Source organism: Pecten maximus, chromosome 11, assembly GCF_902652985.1.
Source record: "Pecten maximus chromosome 11, xPecMax1.1, whole genome shotgun sequence".
In the NCBI taxonomy this organism is placed as follows: domain Eukaryota; kingdom Metazoa; phylum Mollusca; class Bivalvia; order Pectinida; family Pectinidae; genus Pecten; species Pecten maximus.
The window spans coordinates 1,435,980-1,458,492 of NC_047025.1; the positions used below are offsets into that span (position 1 = coordinate 1,435,980).

A 22,513-nucleotide genomic window follows, 5' to 3' on the forward strand; every position below is an offset into this window, starting at 1 on the left:
ATCTGTCTCTAATTTTAGTAACAACAGTGAAGAAACTGCATATATCCATCAACAAAACAAAAACACTGCCACGTCAACAACGTTTTTGTAATAAACATTATGTATAGCATAGAATATAACTATATTGGGGGAAAGTCTGAGTGAAAACTTTCATTTAAAAAAGCAAACAAACCATAACAAACACGCACGCCCAGCAAGATTCTACGGCTGTGTGAGGTTTAAAAATATATAATGTATATAGACACATTCAATACATAAATCCATCGACAAAATCACTGCCACGTCAACATAAGTGCCTCCGAGTTATGATATATAATGTATTATATTGCCACGTCCATGCAATACGTTCTGTTTATTACAAAAATAATGTTGACGTGGCAGTGATTCTGTCGATGGATATATGTATTGAATGTGTCGACATACATTATATATCATAAATTGCAGGCAACTAACGACAAAGGTCCTAGCTAGGAGTTATTTCTATTTGTTCATTTTTGTGTAGCTTTTTGCTCATTTTATGGTTAATGTGGATTATGTTTGTAGCCTAACAGCATTTTGTACTCTTGACTGTGGAAAACTGTCAAAATAATCAACAGTAGCCATAGCGGGTACCAGGATTGATGATATCGTAGGGAAAGTATTTATTTAATCAGCTGGGGAGCTTTTTTCCTGTATTACTAATCCAAACACTTATCAAATCTCTTGATGAATTATGCTTTATCGGGGCCTTAATAGACAGGTATTTGTTTCACAGGTATGAACTATGAGGCGATGGTGACCGTGATTTGTTATACAGCACATGTTCTGTACGTTTGGGAGGGAGACGGACAGTCTAGTATCTTTTCTCTGTATTTTTTATCACACTAATTTCATACGTAGGTCGCAATGTATGTTTTTTTACCTGGCCAGTTTACGCGAGATAAATGTACCTGTCCCTAAATTAATTCCATCAGGTGACCTGGCTTTGTGCCCTATCACATTACTACGAATCATCAATCAATCACATTACCTATATACACTCTACGTACATGTGTACATGTCCTGTGGATTTTCTCAACTAGATTAAATATGTATGTAAAAAACCCAAATTATTTGACACAACATCGTCTCGTGTATATGGTACAGCCGCATCTTATATTTGATGTGGGAAATAATTAGCAGTCTATTGCGTAAGAATTAATTAATATGTTTTAACCTGTTACATAAATGTGGTCGACCATCAATCACTGTGCTTGCTATTTCAACCTATATAATTGTATTCGATGAACTGCTTTAAGACACCTATTGTAATTACGTTAGTAGTCACGCTCCTGGCAGATTTATTGGGACAGTATGCCACGTGTATAATAACATATTGGAACGTGTTTGAGACAAATATGGATACATTTGATGTTCGTTGTAATGTGTACGCAATTTAGTTCAGCCTCACATCTCTAACTATATGTGTATTATACTCATTTTGTCTCATGAACAAAAATATCCCGCTACGGCAATACCACTCCGAGTAAGGCCGTTAAACGAACCTGATCTCTTTTTAATGTATATTTAAGTTGACTTGGTGGTGTCAAACGAACGCATAAATGGTGAGTACAAAACATGAACATTTTCAAACCATTTCCCTGTTTTTAATCAATATATATCCTCAACCTAGGCAATGTAAACTCACTTTAAAGTAATAATAGGGAAAGTCAGCGTAACAAATGTCATCTCTACCATTTAAATTTAACTTAAACTAGACAAGGTAAAGAGAGTGCATTCAAAACGTTTTTATTTACTGGAGCCTAGTTTCAATTTTAATAGTTTATTTAACTTGAGACCTCACGGCTCATAAGTGCATGCGTGGACATAGAGACATAGATTTTAACAACATATATACAATATATGTAAGTAAGGATATGGATAAAACAATAGGCGTAACTGGTGATAGGAACATTGAAATATTCATTTTAACAACATATATACAATGTGTAAGAATGGTCGGGGGATGAACAAAACAATAGGTTTAATTGGAGTTAAAGTACAAAGAAACATTCATTTCAACAATAAATAAACTTTTTTTTTAAGAATAGTTAGGGGATGGGCTACACAATAGGTTTAACTGGAGATAAAAAATACAAATACGATATTGATGTTTACCAAAGGTTGGAATCTCAACTGTATTAACCAGCTTGATTGCAAATATTTTCCAGGATTACATATCAAATCTAGTTTATAGAATATTGTAAAGTACGGATGCAATTTATTTTGATTGCTAAGAGACGCGACGAATATTGACGCATTAGAAAATGTTACATATATTTACCCTATAAAAATTACAAGTTCAATTCAATCAAGCATGAATCATACAATTATTTAAGAAACAATTCTAAAACAAAAAAAAATACTAAAATCGTTTTTCAGTCATCTTTAAAATAATGAACATTCTCGACGTGAACAGTACACGTAAATCCAAATGCCCGCCTCTTTGTCATGACCGCAATGGAAACACGACATAAATCTAAGTTCATGTGCACTAGCATACACGAATTACCTAGTTGAAAATGTCCAAATGGTATTTTGGTGGCTAGGACGTACATGTACTATTCAGCTACTTTGCACAAAATGGAGGACAGAAATGACAGATCATGTAAATTACTTGTTACTGAAATGTAGACACATTTGATGTTCACTAGTTGAACTATATGAAGATGTATCTGCAAACCATCATACGAGGGCGGATTGATATGTTATGAGCCTCAAATTAAAGGATTTGAATTTTATCGGACATATTGTATTATTTTTCAACATAATCCCCTTCAGTATCTATACACTGTAACATGCACAGGGGGAACAGAGCGGTCACACATCCAAGATCTGACCACGCTCGACGTTGCTAAAGTTCGGTACACAGACACGACACTCAACCGCACAGCCACAAAAGCTAGCTACTGGACTATGCAGCTGAAATGGCCATATCCATGAACCATCACAACACTTTTTCCAGCGGTGTTTAAGGGCCCCAATGCCACTTTTACAGGACTTCTTTTCTTGGCTGTTCAGAAAGTCATCCACTGCATGTATGACGTCATCATCGGACTGAAAGTAGGTGCATGAAATAGCTGTTTTCAGTTTCGGAAATAGATGAAAGTCTGATTGAGCGGCAATCTAATTAAAATTAGACTTGTGATTTCCGCTTCTCAACGATACACTACAATACAAGTAAGTATTTATACTTCCGAAGAACGAAATCACACCGAAAATTTCATAGGCGACGCGCTGATTGGCTGAGCTCAAAGGTCATGCTGAGATGACCTCCTACGGGGCATCGTTACATATTGTATTGCAGTGTATCGTAGAGGAACGGAAATTACAAGTCTAATTTTAATTAGATTGGATTGAGCGGATGCTCAATCAATTCAAAGTCACAATTGTGAATGGCAGCAATGGCAATGAAAGACTTGTGAACAGGCGCATTGTCCTGATGGAATAACACACCTTTAGCGCGCTTTCCGCTGCGCTTAAGTTTAACATTTTCCCGTAACTGCGTCAGAAATGAAGCATAGTATGTGCCATTGATTGTTTGTCCCTTTTGGAGATAATCTATAAGCATAATACCATTTGCATGACAGAAAACTGAGGTCATAACCTTTCAAGCTGATGGAACAAGCATTGCCCCCTTTGGAAGGGGGAGAGCCAGGGTGCTTCAATTGTTTCGATTGTTGTTTGGGGTAAAATGATGGACCCATGTTTCATCCATAGTGATAGATCTCTGAAGAAAATTGGCAAGATCTTCCTTCAAAAAGTTAAGATTAGCATGCAATAATATGCGCCTGGTGTTCTTCTGATCAACTGTCAGAAGTCTTGATACCCATCGGGCCGAAAGCTTTCTCATTGTAATAGTCTCGATCAAAATGAAATGTACTGTTTCCTGTGAAATTCCAATGCTACTGGCTATATATCTTTCTGAGACTCGTCTGTCTGTCATAACAATATCATTACTTTATTGACCATTCTTGGGGTTGCAACATTGACAGGCCTTCCAGGACGGAGGTCATCCTCAAGGCTCTGTCGGCCGCGCTTAAACTCCGCCACCCACCTTTTCACTGAAGTATATGAAAGGGTATCTTTCCTTAGTGTGGCTACGATATCATTATGGATATTCTTAGGTGTTAAACCTTTTATATGCAAATATTGGTCACAGCTCTTTCACCAATTTTATCCATTTTGCGAAAGCTGCTTGTCTTGTTTACTTTAGAGTGCTACCTCGTCAATATAAACTAACCAAATGAGACCAGTCCTTGGATATACGGCCCTATATAGTTAGAGAATAGTAGGACATCAAAAGAACATCGTTGAGTACCTCCTTCAGTACGAGGCTCACAACCTATCAACCATCCTTCGTACAGCATCTTACTGTCGCCATCAATGAAAAAAAATACATCGCCATATACACAGCGTCAACACGGTGCTAAAGATATCAACACACAAAATATACCACAGCTACAATCAACACAGAGCCACGGTCACCTGAGAATTTGTTACAGTCTACATTGTTTAGACCTTCCCTAGTGTGTATAGGATATTTCCAGTAAAATTCGGTGAAATTGACAGCCCCGTTGTTCATTAGATTTATACACTAGGGAAGGTTAAAATACACATATATACTGGACTGTACAAAACTATCAAGTACCTGTGCCCACAACGTATAAAATGAATTATAGTACACAGTTGCAATACAATGGTAGTTAATACATGTACAAGCTGTGGTTTCGCTACATGACGACAAATATTAAACAATGGAAAAAAGTTGGACAGCAAAATAATCCCGAGCATCATACATTCATCATACATTTGAAACTATGTAACGGATTTCCATCACAGAATGAGGAAATACTGTACGTAATCAAATCAGTTACTGTCAACATGACAGTAACAGAAATTCCAAAATGTGAACCGTGGGTTTTCGCTATTATCGTTTTCAACAACAATACAAATTTCATTCTGTCTTTTGCTGATTTTGAACATGCCAACAAAAACCTGAATCAAGTATAAACATGACATACAGTCGCTTTTGTATGTATAAAAAGCTATTACAGATATGATTAATATGTTTATAATCTGTTTTTAACATTGAGAACATTAATATTTTTCCGGTTTTTTTTAGGCAGCGTCATCTGTTCTCTTATCAAGATTAGGAAATGCACAAAATCTAGCATAATGCGAGTGTGCAAGTCTTGAGTCACGGATATGTCGGATTTGGCATTTCAAATCTCCAATTCACATGTTCGTACTTACAACAATAACATTATCATGTTGGAGATTTGAGTGTTCAGGTTAGACATTGTCAAATATAGAACTGCAGTTTAGAAAACGAAATAGAAACAACAGAATTACAATCGAAGAATTTTTAATATTCAATTTCAATGTACCAGTTTACATTTTCTCATTTGCATCAATAGAATTGTAATGTTAGAATTTTGACCTCTTTGGCCTTCGATAGTAGCGTTAGCGGTTTGTTTCTCGTGTTAACTCAAAAGATTTAACAGTTCAGTGGTCTTATAATTGCTTGTGACGGGCTGTTACAGATATCAATGGTTCTATGAAAAGGGCGGTGTTTCCCTATGTTAAGGGATGGTATCTGTTTAAATATTTTGTGCTCATAACCTCGTGAGGCAGTATTGATCTTGTTTGATGTAATAAACTCTGGAATATCATGATCATGGCTTCTTGTATTTATTTCAAAATTTTGAAAGGTTATTGTTTGTTTATTTGTTTGTTGGGTTATCTCCCCGTGAACAGAAAATGTCATTTTCAGACAGGGTCATCTTGTAGTAGTTGGTGACCATCTCACTGAAAAAATACGGGAGGCCCGTCGCATGCCATCCAGAGCAATTAGGGTGAAGTGTCTTATCCAAGGACACAACCATGACAGCACGGACCGACATGTTCCTCAGCTTCCCAAGAAACACAAAGTGACATGGGTAAGGAGCGTCAAGCCACACACCTCGGATTTTCACCAGAGGTTACGTGGCCGGCGCTCTAACCGACTGAGCTATCATGGACCCCTCACCTGAGGTCACGTGGCCGGCGCTCTAACCGACTTAGCTATCATGGTCTCCTCATCTGAGGTTACGTGACCGGCGCCCTAACCGACTTAGCTATCATGGCCCCCTCACCTGAGGTTACGTGGCCGGCGCTCTAACCGACTTAGCTATCAAGGCCCCCTCACCCGAGGCTACGTGGCCGGAGCTCTAACCGACTGAGCTATCATGCCCCCCTCACCTGTGGTCACGTGGCCGGAGCTCTAACCGACTTAGCTATCATGGCCTCCTCACCTGAGGTTACGTGGCCGGCGCTCTAACCGACTTTAATTAGCTATCGTGCCCCCCCTTGAAATGTCAGTCATATCTTCCCTTGGATGTCTTTAAGCTGTTGAATGTTGCAGCAGCTGAAAACTCTATACAGGGCATGTTTCTCATTAGAGGTTTATGGAATAATTTTCATGGCTACTGTATATTAGTGTTCGTGGTAATTTTGCTATAGGTTCCAGAAATTAATTAATTAATGTTTAATTAAAGTCGGTGATGTTATGCCTTTCCATTTTCACACTTCTTTTAATTGCTTCTGAGAAATATCTTAGCTCAGGTAATTAAATTCGACATACCCAAGCGCTTAATTTATTGAACGAGTCAACGTTACCGGATTTTGTAACATAATATTTCAATGAGCTTTACTTTTTAAAAACGTTATTATTGTCTGAATTATCTACATGTCAGTTAAGTATTCAATCAGTCTTATCTAATATACCAAAATGTGATTTTATATAGTTTCGGTAAAAAACAATGACTGAATGAATGGTGTGCTGAAGTCCGATTTGTGTGGGTATCCGATATAAAACATGACCGGTTTAATCAGTTTTTAATAAGTTTCACCATATATATAACACCCAGTGGGTCATGTGACATTAAAAAAGGCGGGATTTTTTTTTGTGTTGGTTAAGTTTTTTTCAAAGTTGACGAAAATAGTAAGACAATGTAAATATAAGTATTGAACAGTGGTTTTAATGTTGTTATAATCGATATGGCAGCAAGATGTATGGTGGGCAAATGTAGCATGGAACCCTAACGGGTTACAATGCCATTTGCCCACCATACATCTTGCTGCCATATCGACTATAACAACATTAAAACCATTGTTCATTGCTTAAATGTTCATGTTGATCTCCATATGTTATCCTTTGTATTTTGTACAATATGAAGTATTATGTATTATGTTTGTACAAAACTGATTTGCTGTCAAGCCAAAGATAATAACATGGATTGAATCATGATTGTAACTCGTCAGAGGTGGTGTTTATGTAGCCTGTCGCTCTCTTTATATAAGCTGTGGAGGGTCGCAATGTGGCGGAAGATGGCGGGAAATGGCGGCGGAAGATGGCGCAATATGGCGGAGAGTGGCGCAGAGTGGCGGAGAGTGGCGCAGAGTTGTGATTATAGTTTCTAGTCCAGTAATATTCTTCTTGGCAGCTGACGTTATTCTAAAACAATGATTCCATATTGTGGAAGAGATTATGATACGTTTATGGAAACCGCTGGGGTAAAATGTTATGCGTTTGTATCAATGTACATTTAAAATCACACAATAATTTAATGTCTATCGTGGAATACAATTGTTTCTTTAACGTAACCTTTTTTTATAGCTTACTATGACCCTAAATCTAAAGAAAAGTGTCTAAATCCAATACGGGATCATTTTTTTCGTCTCTATGTGAATTGCTTAGTGAAGACCCGACCAAACTGTAACCATGAATCAGGTTTGAACGTTTCTGAATATCATCACATTTCCCTATTTTCAAGCAGACACCAGCACAATTTTAAATGTTGTTGTATAATTGTAATGTACAAGGGTATTTTACTGTGTATCTTACCGGTTTATACCAATGCTACGTGTCGAATTACGTGTGGGTGCTTTTTAATGCCCGTCAATTGCAAGTTATATAATTACAGCCCCGTTTTGGCCGCGGTGCAAGCGGAAGTAGAACCCCTTTAAGCAATATGACCTGTTTTTGCTAGTCCGCACTTTATCAAATCTATAACTCTTACCTTAACACAAAACTTAAACATACACAGTGGGAATTTCAAGTCTAAAATGATGTTTTCAAGGTTAAAGGTTCATTTTTCGAGGCTTTCCGATGCCAGAGACAAAACTATGAGGTTTTCAATGCTGTTCGAGGCATTTTCAAGTTTGTATGAGCCCTGATTATGAACCAAGGCAAACATCAAATGAAATGTTTAGGATCAGCAGTTAACCATGACCCAGTTTCCATTTTTTTCCTGAACAACATAATCTCGAACTGTGGGGGCGTTCAAGGAACAACAAGCTAGCCCACCGCCCCAAAGACCTCTCTACAATCCACATATTCAGTGATCACCGCCCCAAAGACCTCTCTACAATCCACATCTTCAGTGATCACCGCCCCAAAGAACTCTCTACAACCCACATATTCAGTAATCACCGCCCCAAAGAACTCTCTACAATCCACATATTCAGTAATCACCGCCCCAAAGAACTCTCTACAACCCACATCTTCAGTGATCACCGCCCCAAAGAACTCTCTACAACCCACATATTCAGTAATCACCGCCCCAAAGAACTCTCTACAACCCACATATTCAGTAATCACCACCCCAAAGAACTCTCTACAATCCACATATTCAGTAATCACCGCCCCAAAGAACTCTCTACAATCCACATATTCAGTGATCACCGCCCCAAAGAACTCTCTACAATCCACATATTCAGTGATCACCACCCCAAAGAACTCTATACAATCCACATATTCAGTGATCACCACCCCAAAGAACTCTCTACAATCCACATATTCAGTGATCACCACCCCAAAGAACTCTATACAATCCACATATTCAGTGATCACCACCCCAAAGAACTCTCTACAACCCACATATTCAGTGATCACCGCCCCAAAGGACTCTCTACAACCCACATATTCAGTGATCACCGCCCCAAAGAACTCTCTACAATCCACATTTTCAGTGATCACCGCCCCAAAGACCTCTCTACAATCCACATATTCAGTGATCACCGCCCAAAAGAGCTCTCTACAATCCACATATTCAGTGATCACCGCCCAAAAGAACTCTCTACAATCCACATATTCAGTGATCATCGCCCCAAAGAACTCTCTACAACCCACATATTCAGTGATCACCGCCCCAAAGAACTCTCTACAATCCACATATTCAGTAATCACCGCCCCAAAGACCTCTCTACAATCCACATATTCAGTGATCACCGCCCCAAAGAACTCTCTACAATCCACATATTCAGTGATCACCGCCCCAAAGACCTCTCTACAATCCACATATTCAGTGATCACCGCCCCAAAGAACTCTCTACAACCCACATATTCAGTGATCACCGCCCAAAAGAACTCTCTACAATCCACATATTCAGTGATCACCGCCCCAAAGAACTCTCTACAATCAACATATTCAGTGATCACCGCCCCAAAGAACTCTCTACAACCCACATATTCAGTGATCACCGCCCCAAAGAACTCTCTACAATCCACATATTCAGTAATCACCGCCCCAAAGACCTCTCTACAATCCACATATTCAGTGATCACCGCCCCAAAGAACTCTCTACAACCCACATATTCAGTGATCACCGCCCAAAAGAACTCTCTACAACCCACATATTCGGTGATCACCGCCCCAAAGAACTCTCTACAACCCACATATTCAGTGATCACCACCCCAAAGAACTCTCTACAACCCACATATTCAGTGATCACCACCCCAAAGAACTCTCTACAACCCACATATTCAGTGATCACCACCCCAAAGAACTCTATACAATCCACATATTCAGTGATCACCGCCCCAAAGACCTCTCTACAACCCACATATTCAGTGATCACCACCCCAAAGAACTCTCTACAACCCACATATTCAGTGATCACCTCCCCAAAGACCTCTCTACAATCCACATATTCAGTGATCCCCACCCCAAAGAACTCTCTACAACCCACATATTCAGTAATCACCGCCCCAAAGACCTCTCTACAACCCACATATTCAGTGATCACCTCCCCAAAGACCTCTCTACAATCCACATATTCAGTGATCACCACCCCAAAGACCTCTCTACAATCCACATATTCAGTAATCACCGCCCCAAAGACCTCTCTACAACCCACATCTTCAGTGATCACCGCCCCAAAGAACTCTCTACAATCCACATATTCAGTGATCACCGCCCCAAAGAACTCTCTACAACCCACATATTCAGTGATCACCGCCCCAAAGAACTCTCTACAATCCACATATTCAGTGATCACCACCCCAAAGAACTCTCTACAACCCACATATTCAGTGATCATCACCCCAAAAAGCTCCATAAAGAGCGTTCTTCCATCCACATCTTCAGTGGACAGAATAGTGGAGCATGAGGCCAAATTAGGCATCAAACTGAATGATCCAACATCCCCCGAAGACATTAACAACAGCATCAACTTATAAAAGGTCCCATTGCCCGTTACTGCAGAACTAAAATTTGGCTGTGTATTCAAGAACAAAATTTCTACATAGTGGTTTTACATATATGGTAGTAAAACATAACATATAAGTTGTTTTTGTGATGTGTATACATTTTTGTTGCATTTCTCTTAAAACACCATCAGCAGACAAAGACACTCAAAAATTGTGCGCACATAGAATTTTTATTTTTTTCAGATTTGTAAGAGTAAATAGTCTGAAAAGTATCCAAAGATAAATAGCATGGTGGAAATAGCAAGCACTGCAACTTATAGAATATAAAAAAAAAAGATACATAAAAGTGACCATGATTTGTTCTTATGGATAATATTCTGGTAAAACCAAAAATCTAAACAAAGAGATATATTTTCTATAAACACATGGAATGTTTCTGTTCAATCAAACAATACAAAAGCTGTTATTAAAATAACATTTTTTCACTTAAGTTCATTTCTTCATTACGATAATTTAAAAACAATTCTAAATTACTGAATTCAATTAAACATTTTGCTAATTAATATAATTTTGGTTTATTTATAAACCAGGGAAATTATTAAAAATAGCTCCTTTAAAACGTATGTTACAACATGATATAGATATAATCACTAAAACTGACATTATATATATAAAAAAAAAAAAAAACCACTTTCTTATCCTATTAAAACAATGACCTTGATATCTGTTTGAAATTTAACTTACTTCTCTGTTTTAGCAGAGGTGGATTTGAAATTGTGATTTATTATAATCTATATTGGTGGGGAACAATATGTCCAAATAAACCAAGCCAGTGATTTTAAGCTCTAGGTGAAGTATATATGTGTACTTGATAAATAAAAAACAAGCATGCAAGCTATACAAAGAAAAAACTATTCCGTTCAAAAGGCTGAAATGTGAAGTAATGTAAAATATTTCACTTTGTGATAATAAAAAATAAGTATTTTGATGATAATTTGTTAAGATTTAAAATTGAGTTTCCTAATTACTACTTATAAATATATTCGTTAATACTTTAAACAATGATATTGCCGATTTCCAATACATATTCATGTCAAAGTACTTTAAATTCCTAAATCTTTACCTACTACAATTAGTACCATACTTTTTCTATTGGTTACAGGGCTTAAGTTGGTAAGTAAGTTTTCTGTATGCCAATATCTTAATACATGTACATAAAGACAATCATGTTGCAGACATTTAAAGACTTGAGTTGTTAAGAGTTTTTCTTATATAACTTTTCCTAATGCATTAGGGGAAGCAACTCTCCCTTAAAAATATTCATTAATTATTTATTTTCTATAAAAGACTCTGTATTTTAACTAGATCAACACAAAACGTTTGTTTTGCATTTTTTTTTTTTTTTTGCATATATCATCAAAATTTTTTCATTTACAATTTGGTGACTGTGCATACTTATCTACTATGCAATCTCGCAAAACGCAGACTGATGTTGAAACAATGCAGGCTGCATAAAGCAAGACAATTCACACCAATTCTTAAATTAAAAAAAACATATAATTATCAAAATATACTTTGAATGCTATTTTATTAGTTTCAAGCTTAGCTGGTTTTATATTTTAATATCTAAGCAGCTTTTAATTAATGATTTTCATAAGTACATATACAAAATGTATATTAGCAAGAAAAAAAAATACAAAAGTACCATGTACAATAAAATCATATGCTATAAAAAATAAGATATCTTCAGAAGACGAAAAATTAAATTCAGACAAGAGCCACAATCTGACTGGTATAAGTATATATAATACTGATGCTGGAAAAATATTTGTTTTTATATATATCAAGCGACAATGTTTAATCAACAAATAATGTAAATATTTGATAGTTCATAACAATGTAAAAGAAAACAATACACAAATACAACAATACATTAACACTGGATTACGTAACATATCTATGTGTAACTGGGTTACTTATATATATATATATGTATATGTACATTTAAGAAGTATCGCAGAGAGTTAAAACCGATTGCATAATGCATGAGTGAAAGTGTCCAGGCTCCTGAAATGCTGAAAATCTGGTCTTAACATAGGAATACATGGGGGAAAATATTTCCAAAATACTGAATTCAGTATCAAAACTGAACACTTTCATCCATGATAATGTGCTGAAAGTTTTTGAGCAAATTAGAATAAGGTGTTTGAGTGTGTTATGGATATCATAGTCCCCTATCGCCATGGCGACAATTGTTTGATTACCTGATTGAATACATGTATCTGCCCAACCACATGGGTTTCCTCAGGTAAACTGCTTTCTTCAAACATAAACCCTGACTCTGTATATTTTTAGCAGGGCCAACAAGAGTGATTGATTTCAGTTGTATAATTTGTTTCATGATTTTTGTAAAAATGAATTCAAATTAGAATAAAAGTAAATTCCATTATATCAAAAAAAAAAACAAAAAAAAACAACTAAAATTTAAAATTTAAAATCTGGTACATTTTTTCATTTATTGGTGAAAAATAAACAATTTCTCAAATATCTTCTTGATTTCTTTAATCATTGTCAAAACATTAGCATGAAGAGAGTTGACAAACTTGTAATAATTGTAGAAGTAACCTTCAGCTTTAGACACTTATTGCTAAAATATGTGATTCAGAATGTACTGGGTACAAGTCCAGAAATTTGATGTTCTATGGAATACAGGTTAGTGAGGGGTGTAGTTTATCTAAACTAATTCCTGATTATTACATTTTGGCATCACATTGGCTCATCAAAGATAGAGTCAATTATAGAGATTTTAATCCTCAATATTGCAAAAAATATCCAAAAGATTCAAGAAAAAGGAAATTGAAATCTACATGTCTTCAATCAAAATTGAAATAATTTCAAGAGGATTTAATCTAAAATTATAGGATCATAACTGTTTGTGATTACGCGTTTTATATCTAGTGCCAGAATTTTTGTTTGCTTTCTTCTTAATTGATATTTCTAGTTCCATTGTGCAGTTCATATTTTTACACAATTATTTTACAGGTACACAAATAAATATAAACATTAATTCTAACATATTTTGTTTATAAATAGAACAAGAATCAAAACCATTATTACAATTTTATCACAGACAGCTATTGTGAAAATTCATTGACGTAAAAGTATGATAAATAGTCTGGAAAATGATATTGAATTTTTTTTCCTAAATATTAAAAAAGCACATTACATCAAATATCCAAAGTCATTTAATGAAAAAAAAAATAAAGCAAATATAATAATGTAAAATCTGTAATTTTTACTTAGCATTTCTTTATTCAGCGTCTCCATATTAAAGCTTGTCGAAACACACTGCACTTTAGAAAATAAAATCACAGACATTATTATAAACTTAGAATAAGCTGTTATTCATTTTAGCTCCCGTGCAAAAACGTAATATAGCATACAATGATATATTCTTTTCAAAAGTTTTTTTTTATACAGAATTTACCAAAAAATTTTGAAAGTTTTTCCCAATTACATTTCATCCTTTATAACATCCTCCAGGCATTATTTAACATTGTATATTTAGGCTTCCAATTGTGGAAACCCTGTGGGGAATGGAGCTCCGCTGTGGTGTCCCAGGGGTGGCGCCCCTGCGGGGTAGGTGTGTTTTGCGGACCCTTGGAATAGGGTGCTGTTACCAGGGTAACCCCTATCCTCAGCATAGCTTTTATCTGGTGGGTAGGCGTATGAAGGGTGTCCCGTGTAAACAGATGGAACCACACCAGGCTGGGCCTCAGGTGGAATTTCAATCTTGCCGTATCCCTGTCGCAAGAAAGTATATAAATATAAGTAATATAGATAAAAAAGTAAATCAAACTTTACTAACAGTAAACAAACAATTATATTTCATTGTCCTTACCCCTTGACGCACTGATATTGAGTAAAATTAATTAAATTACAAATACAGTACATTTCACCTAATCGAGTAATGCTTAATTGGGTATTTCGTTTATTGGGGTAAAAACTCAGAAACCAAAACCCTTTTCTCTTAAATCATGTTAAAAACATTGTTTTATTGGGTTGGAAAAGACGTATTTTTCGATTATTCGACTATGACAATCTGACTAAAAATATAGAAATGCTCCAATTTTCACGAAAGTCATCACGTATTTCTTAAGTTTTAGACATTTAACAACAAAGAGGGTAATTTAGATGCTTATAATGTCAAAAAAACGGTAAAATACATTAATTTTTATATTTGTATGCATTTATTTAAGCATTGAACTACTTTCAGTTGGAAGTTATGGGCTGATGAATGCCAACTGGACAAAGGCAAATTCAACATGAAGCGCGCTAGCGCTTCATGTTGAATTTGCCTTTGTCAAGTTGGCATTCATTAGCCCATAACTTCCAACTGAGAGTAGTTCAATGCTTATATTTACATTTGACAATGATTTTTAAAGACTATATCCAAACATTTTGTTCCTACGATGAATGAACAAATTATTATCGTCAAAGACGGAACAGCCTTTTCAAAAGCCATCTTTTGTTATCGCCGACGTGACAATTATGACGTCACTATAATAATGACGTCATAATAGAGATTTGGAAGTTATGGACTCGTAACCTTCAAGTGAAATTGGTAAGGTTATATAGTGGGGCTGCAGTGTAAATGTAAATATTTTCAATTGGACCTGACATACACATATGAATTTGTATTGACATAACAAGATAAAAGCTTATAAATTAACAGTAAGAAGATGTAAGAACTTTTCACTTACGGGGATGAGGTCAGCCTGCATGGCTAGAGGTCCATAAAGATGGGGAACCATTGGTCGAGCCTGCGTATAGAGACCACCAAGGGCAGCGTAACCTTGGTGACCGCCAGCTGCCACTTTATTGGCTACCGAGGATCCGACCTGTAACAAAGACATCCATTCATTAAACGATCGTCACATTTGAAATATTGTCCATACAACAGCATCTATTACGGAATTTGTGCATTATTTAATTTACTGTAAACATGGTTATTTTCGCGGGGGTTAATTATGCAATTTCGATATGTAAACTATATGCATTAGCTATAGGGTAATTTTCACGATCGATCCACCTTCATTTGAAGTTCGAGATCATTAAAACTGATATCAATATAATATGCGTAGGGGAAATTTTTGCGATCAAAAGGACTCCGTGTAATTTAAGCGTAAATTTCCCCCTCGCGTAAATTTCCACTTTTACAGTACAACAATTAATCAACTTGTATTAATCACTCTTGTTTGCCCGGATAGAAGCTAGCAAACTCATGTGGTCTGGCAGGTGACCCAATACCTTTTCATATGTCTTAGCCCGGAATTGAACCCCAGCCCCCAGGTGAAAGGCAAGTGTGTTACCACTGTGCCACGTAACTGACCACCCATATAACAGAGGTTTATGATTTTATATTCCTTAGCTGAGATACATGTATTTTTCATTAAATTCAATAATGCTTTATCAAGGAAAATTTCAATTCGGGAACTTTCTGAAATTATTAACGTAATGATGAAACGAGGCCAGCTGCAGTAAAGAATTTCATTTGGTCTATCATAACCATCTGATGGTTTCTGTTTATTGAACATCCCTTTAACAGACTGCAGGGTCATTTAAGGACGTGCCAGGTTTTGTAGGCGGAGGAAAGCTGCAGTTCCTGGAAAAAACCCACCGGCCTACGGTCAGTACCTGCAGGCAACTGCCCCATGTAGGTTTCGAACTCGCAACCCAGAGGTGGATCGAGGGCTATATAGTGATAAAGTGTCGGGACACCTTAACCACTCAGCCATCGTGGCCCCATCTCTGAATCAGTCATTAACTGTGATATATAGTATAAATACATATTGTGCTGATTTAATATGAATTGATCAATTTAATTATAAATTCTTTTAAATTACATCATTTACCTTATTAGAATTTTGATAAACATGTATATATATATATTGTCTTTTATGACGTCATCAATCTCTGTTGTGATGACGTCACAAATAAACCCTTTCATTACACCTGAAGAGCTTGCTCTCAAAGCATGTGAAAGCGCTTGTGATTTTCTGGTTTCTGTTTTTTATTATTATTACTATATATACATATATATATATATATATATCACTGCGCCATTATAACGTTCTTTTTTTAAGAACGCCAATGTGGCGCAGTGGTATAAGCTGCGGGTATTTCTGGCTAGGCAATTGGGTGCCGTAGATCGTGAGTTCGAGGCCCAGTCAGGGCACGAGTCAAAAAATTGTCTTCCTTCATAATTTGTGTTACTATGTTATATATATATATATTATATAGATGAAAAAGAGTAAATAAAACATACAGTCTGCAGAATGTGCATGGCTCTTTGTTTGTCGTGTTCAAAAGGGAAGGCACTGAGGATATATTCCTCTCCCATCGTTGTCTGGTAGTCACAAAGACACCTACAAAATTAACATTGCCTGAATTTAATTCATGTTAATTAGATTGATAATTCATGTGACCTCGAAATCGACCTTGTTTTCCATGTAGCTGTGTTGTCAGACAATATATGATTTAGAAAATATATCATTTCATCCAGCATAATTTTACATAAAAGTTCACAAATTATATTATGAAAATTGGTAAATCTTCAATCTGATATCATTTTTTGTAAACAATAGGCTCAAGTTGGGCCTGTATTGCTAATTGTGACTGATGTATTATATGTTACATGCCCTGTACAAATATGTAAGATCAACAAAGGGCCATAACTCTATATATCATTGGGTGAAACAAGACCTAATTTGAGTACTAAATAATCCTTGATCCAGAGGGAAAAAAAAAAAAAATAATGACAGGCTAAATTACGGTATATAAAAGATTCTAAACTTACACAATATACAATGAATTTATAGATTCAGATAAAGTCTATAGTCACATTCAATAGAAGCAGAGTACCATCCATGATAAGCAGAAATAACTATAATGATAAATGTTAAATATACGTTGTGAAAATCAGCAGAAATCCATTGACTCCTTAATTTTTTTTTTCAAATGAACTATACCTACCAAAATAATTCAGTACATCTTTCTAGTTGCACATGATGTACAGGACACATTAATAAAACTTTCATTTTATTGGTGCACAAGATTAGAATTCATGGGTTTTGGTGACAAACTTATATGAGTCTGATAATGCTTTGGAGAGAATTGCCATTTAATGCTATATTTCAAAGGATTTATAAATCATGTTGAAAAAATATGGGTAAAATTTGTGATTATAATATAAACTGGATAGTCAATATAATATCCTGTTCAAATAATTAGTGACATTTTAATCAATAGCAAAGGAATGCAAAATCTGGTACAAAAAGATGTGACAATTTATAAGCATTTAAATGCATGTGCTCGGCTGGATAATTTATCAAATCAAATGACCTTTAAGCCAGAGACAAAAATCATCTCCAGTGATTTTAAGAAAGTATATATATATATATGTACATGTAATCATATACTTATGTAATCATAATTGGGTGCCGTAGATCGTGAGTTCAAAAAGTTGTCTTCCTTCGTCATTTGTGTTGCTAAGTTATATAATATCTATTTATAAGCACAATGTATCATATACACTATGTGTTGCAGTGTTGGTGATCCGAAGATATAGATTTGAATTTCCTGTCGTAGTTGTACCGAGAGAAATATATACATGTAATCATATGTAATTATATTATGACTAATTATTGAAAAATAAATAATTAAAAAATAATTTGTATACATTAATCATACTAAACTTCAACAATACAACTATAAATTGTTAACTTCAAACTAAAATCTACACTAGCATCATGTATTATTCATTTTTTATAATGTGGAAATACTTCAAAGCCATTCTTTCTGATGGTGATTCATGCAGTAAATATCATGCATGGTCATTTTTTTTATTAAAAAATAATTCTGATAATGTTGAACATCAAATGTATTAAAGATACTAGCCAACACCTAATTTATTAATTATTTTTCAAAACAGTGAAATTACATTAATGCATGGATGGAGATAATTTTCAACTTCTTAATTGTGATGAAGTCAGATATATACAAATATATATACATATATAGTATCTACCGATCACAACAAAAACATAAACTATACCGCTTTTAATATCAATAAAAAAAATGTAAAAAAAAAAATCCAACTAAATGCTACATGTATGTACTTGTACATTACCGAGGATTAAATATATCTACAATAAGAATATAGAACATTTATTGAATTTCAATAAGTCTAATCTTTTTAAAATATTGACAAACATGAACAACCCTTATACAACTTTCTTTACAAATCAAAGTTTTTATACATATTTATATATATATACATGCAAGAGACATAAATGTATACTTAGTCAGGTCTAAATTGTTTACATATTGTTTTTACGAAGCTTTGAACCAACTTTATTGAGAAATAATATTTAATATTGTCTTTATGGCAAAACAATATCTAATGAAGAACTTTTGACAACAATAAATACTAATCTTATAATCATAAACTCAAAACATTTGATGTAATTTATACATGAAAAAAAAAATTCAAAATTGTTTTCAAAGTTCCTTGTCGAAAGTTTGTCAATAACTTCTTAATTATATAATCAATCTATTTTTTATTTGTTTTTTTTTCTAAATTTTTCATCTGAAACAAATTGGCTTGTATCATAAGTCAAAAATTGACAAGAAATGTTGACAGGTGGAAATTTAACAATTTCTGTCAGTACCATAATAATACACATTGCATGACAATGGATGATGTTTTACATGATTAATACTTATATTTTTAGGTATTTTTCATGGAGCTTATTCACAGAAAAATCAAGTGTAATTTGTCGTGGCAATATTAATTCATGGTTTTACTTTCATGTGTATTCTATGGGCATTACATGGGTGTTTTCACCGGGAAATATCCAGCAGTGATTATAATCATCAAATCATATAACTTTCATATTTTCCACTTTTGATAAGAAAAAGAACATGTGTATACATATCATATATCAAATAAACAAAGTCATATACATGTAACAGAACTTAATTTATACAAAATGAAATTCTAAAAATTTCTAGATAATTAGCCTCACCTTTTTATACAATCCAACACTATCAATTTGTCGTTATGAACACTGACTGCCCCGATGATATCTCGAGCATCCTTACATGTCATCCGACATAGCCTCTGAAAAAACAGAAATATCGTTATGAAACAAGGTTATATATTTATGTCTAAAACGATGGCTTTTTTATCATCAAATTTTTTAAAATTTTTCTCCACATTTATCACATTTTTGAGACACAAATAATGAATGTGTTAGTATAATTACAATACTTGATATCAATCACATAATTAGATCAACTAATAAGTACTTCATCATTTGTATTACTGTAAATAGTGCTTATTTCACCAAGCTAAAATAAGGCGTGTATGCATATTGGTAGCATTCCCATAGCCTCTGGATTCAAAGTCAGTTTCCTGAATACAACTTTTTTTCTCATTTGAAAAGTATCAGAATACAGTCTATGGTGCATATACTGTATGTATTCTCAAATAAGCAATCCTTCCTAGAATAAAAGTTAAGTATTACAGTTTGGGGCATGCTTATTTATAAACAACTTTTAGCTTATTTTAAAATTGATGATTCAGCAGAAACAAACTTGGCTTATAGGTAGAAATAGAATTACTCTCAGATAGATACAGTACAGTGTATATTTAAATATACAGCACTATGAGGCATAACATCGCATTCAATAAGCTTAAACAATTTACCATATGGCCATATGTCATCTTAATATGTTTTAGCAGTTTTAGCAGAACTAATTTAAGAATCAAAATACATAATCAAAATACATTTATAACTTAATGCTGATTCTTATCCTATTATCCAACTTATTTTGTATTTTTTGTCCGTCCTTATCAATTTTACTTCAATTTTTAAGGAAGCAATCAGTTACAATCACTTCTCTATCGAACCAGTCTAGTCTATCATGAATATATTTTTATTTAAGTAAAATATAAGTATAAAATGTTACCTACCAATATGTAAGAGCTTTGTACATTAGATTTTTTAAAGTGATATGAGGATATCAAAGATATTTTTTGTTTGTTTGACCAAGTGTTCTAAGGTCATTTTCCATGATAATAATCTTTTTTGTTTTATACTCACCGGCTCCAAGACTCTAATAGCTTTGATCTTGTCTGCAGGACTTCCATAAGAATATAATAGTGTGGCTGCCTGGAAAGTCGATCAGATAAAACATTAAGATTCTAAATTTTATGGAATATAAACATGATAGATATGTACATAGTGTATGAATTTAATAATTCAAGTTCCAATATGTACTTTTAATCACTTTTAAGTTATTATACATTTTATCTTTTTTCAAAATCAAAAATGCATTTTGAAATTTTCTTCAATGTCTAAAAGGCATTTTTATTGTTTTAAGTTGTAATAATGTAATGTGCATTTTCATCATACATGAAAGTATTTCAAAATGTTATGTTGAAAGAATTTAACTGGTGATACAGACTATGTACATTAAAAAGAATTGTCAAAATTTTGAAAAGAAAGCAACAGACTGACCCATGATTCTAAACCAATACTTTTAAGATAGTGTGCATGGTTTCAGGTTTTCACATTATTTAATCCAGTCAGTAGTCCTTAGTCTATTCACAAGAAGAATAAATCAAAATGTTGTGATTGGTAAATAATTAAAACCTCACGACTCAGCAGACATTGTCAGTACCTGATCAGCACTGAAGAATCCTCTAGAGCTGTAAAGTGTCTCAACTTTTTTATCCAAGGATGAAGTTTGCTGAAGGAAAAATACGAAAAGCATTATATCAAATTTTAAATGTCTGGTTGATACAGAACAACATTACATATTGTGAAAAATCTCCATGTGATGCAAATTATTTATCAGTAAATATTTTTTTCACCCTATATTGATACAGCAATTCTTTATACTGAACATGATACCCATGATCTGGCTAAAATTATCAGTTACATATGCATAATGAAAATGATTCTGTAAGTGTACATGCATGCACAGGGGCATGCCTAGTCTTAATTATGAAAAAAAAAAATATAATAATTTATTTCTGGCTATATATAAGACTAGACATGCCCCTGTGATGCATGGATAGGAGTTGAAATAATTGACATCAAACACGTCAAATTATATATCTCTGAAGCATATCAAACATCTTAATTATTAATCTAAACAATTACCATTTATACTGATGTATCACAACTTTCGAAACCTTTTCTTAAAGTAAAAAAGTATAAGTTTTTTTTTAAACGACAAACTTTTCATTTATGAAATCATATTAATGTTATTGCCAATCAACATTGCATGTATTTGTATCATTGAGCTGATAGCAGAGGTAAGAAGTTCAGAGTTATATAATTTGATGATACTGTGCTTTAAGTTGAAGAAAAATAAATGTCGCTTTCGTTTGACATCTGAACAGCATATGTGCCACAGTTTCGCGCATGGCAAGATAGTTTTGAATGAAAAGGTGGCCGAACTAACACTTACACCTACTGTACTATACAGTACAGTAGTCAGAATAAAATCTGTATAGTTTCATGTCTGTAGAGAGTGTTTGAATTAATCTACGGTCACTATCACATGAAAGCAGTAATAAAAACCTCAATTAGTTTAAATATCCAACCGTGACATTAAGCGATTAAAAACGGGAACAATAGACTTAAACTTCGACAGTAGGACCTTTAAATGAAACGGTAACAAAACAAACACGGGGGAGTAAGCCTCTATGACACTTCATGTTTACCATGGAAACCACAAATTTCCGGGAGCATACCAACCTGATTAATGTCATTCAGCAATCTGTTGAATGAGAAATCATCCATGCATTCCTTAGCCATCTTGTTTCACTGTTGCCGTTTCGACAGAATGTGAAAAGGCCCTACCAAAACCTTGAGACAGACAGAAAGAAGCTTTCTTGGCAACAAGATGGCGAGTTAAACGGAAGTGGGCTTTTGCGCATGTCC

At 34.4% G+C, this 22,513-nt stretch overlaps 1 protein-coding gene across 1 annotated transcript; it reads right to left on the reverse strand.

Annotated features, from left to right (window-relative positions):
* Positions 1–11,883: 11,883 nt before the first annotated feature.
* On the reverse strand, positions 11,884–22,498 carry LOC117338157. The gene is made up of 7 exons (XM_033899381.1): positions 22,328–22,498; positions 21,243–21,311; positions 20,663–20,731; positions 19,583–19,677; positions 16,822–16,921; positions 15,257–15,394; positions 11,884–14,297 (listed from the first exon to the last, which is right to left on the reverse strand). Exons 1-7 carry the CDS (start codon positions 22,385–22,387, stop codon positions 14,058–14,060), a joined length of 771 nt encoding a protein of 256 aa, XP_033755272.1. The 5' UTR covers positions 22,388–22,498; the 3' UTR covers positions 11,884–14,057.
* Positions 22,499–22,513: the final 15 nt, after the last annotated feature.

Excerpts from the sequence above, each read along its gene's own strand:
- LOC117338157 (XM_033899381.1), bottom strand. The coding sequence starts at position 22,387 with ATGGCTAAGGAATGCATGGATGATTTCTCATTCAACAGATTGCTGAAT. Across the intron at positions 16,922-19,582 it reads GTGTTGGATTGTATAAAAAG|GTGTCTTTGTGACTACCAGA; the intron begins GTGAGGCTAATT and ends TTAATTTTGTAG. Across the intron at positions 14,298-15,256 it reads TGCAGGCTGACCTCATCCCC|GGATACGGCAAGATTGAAAT; the intron begins GTAAGTGAAAAG and ends TTCTTGCGACAG.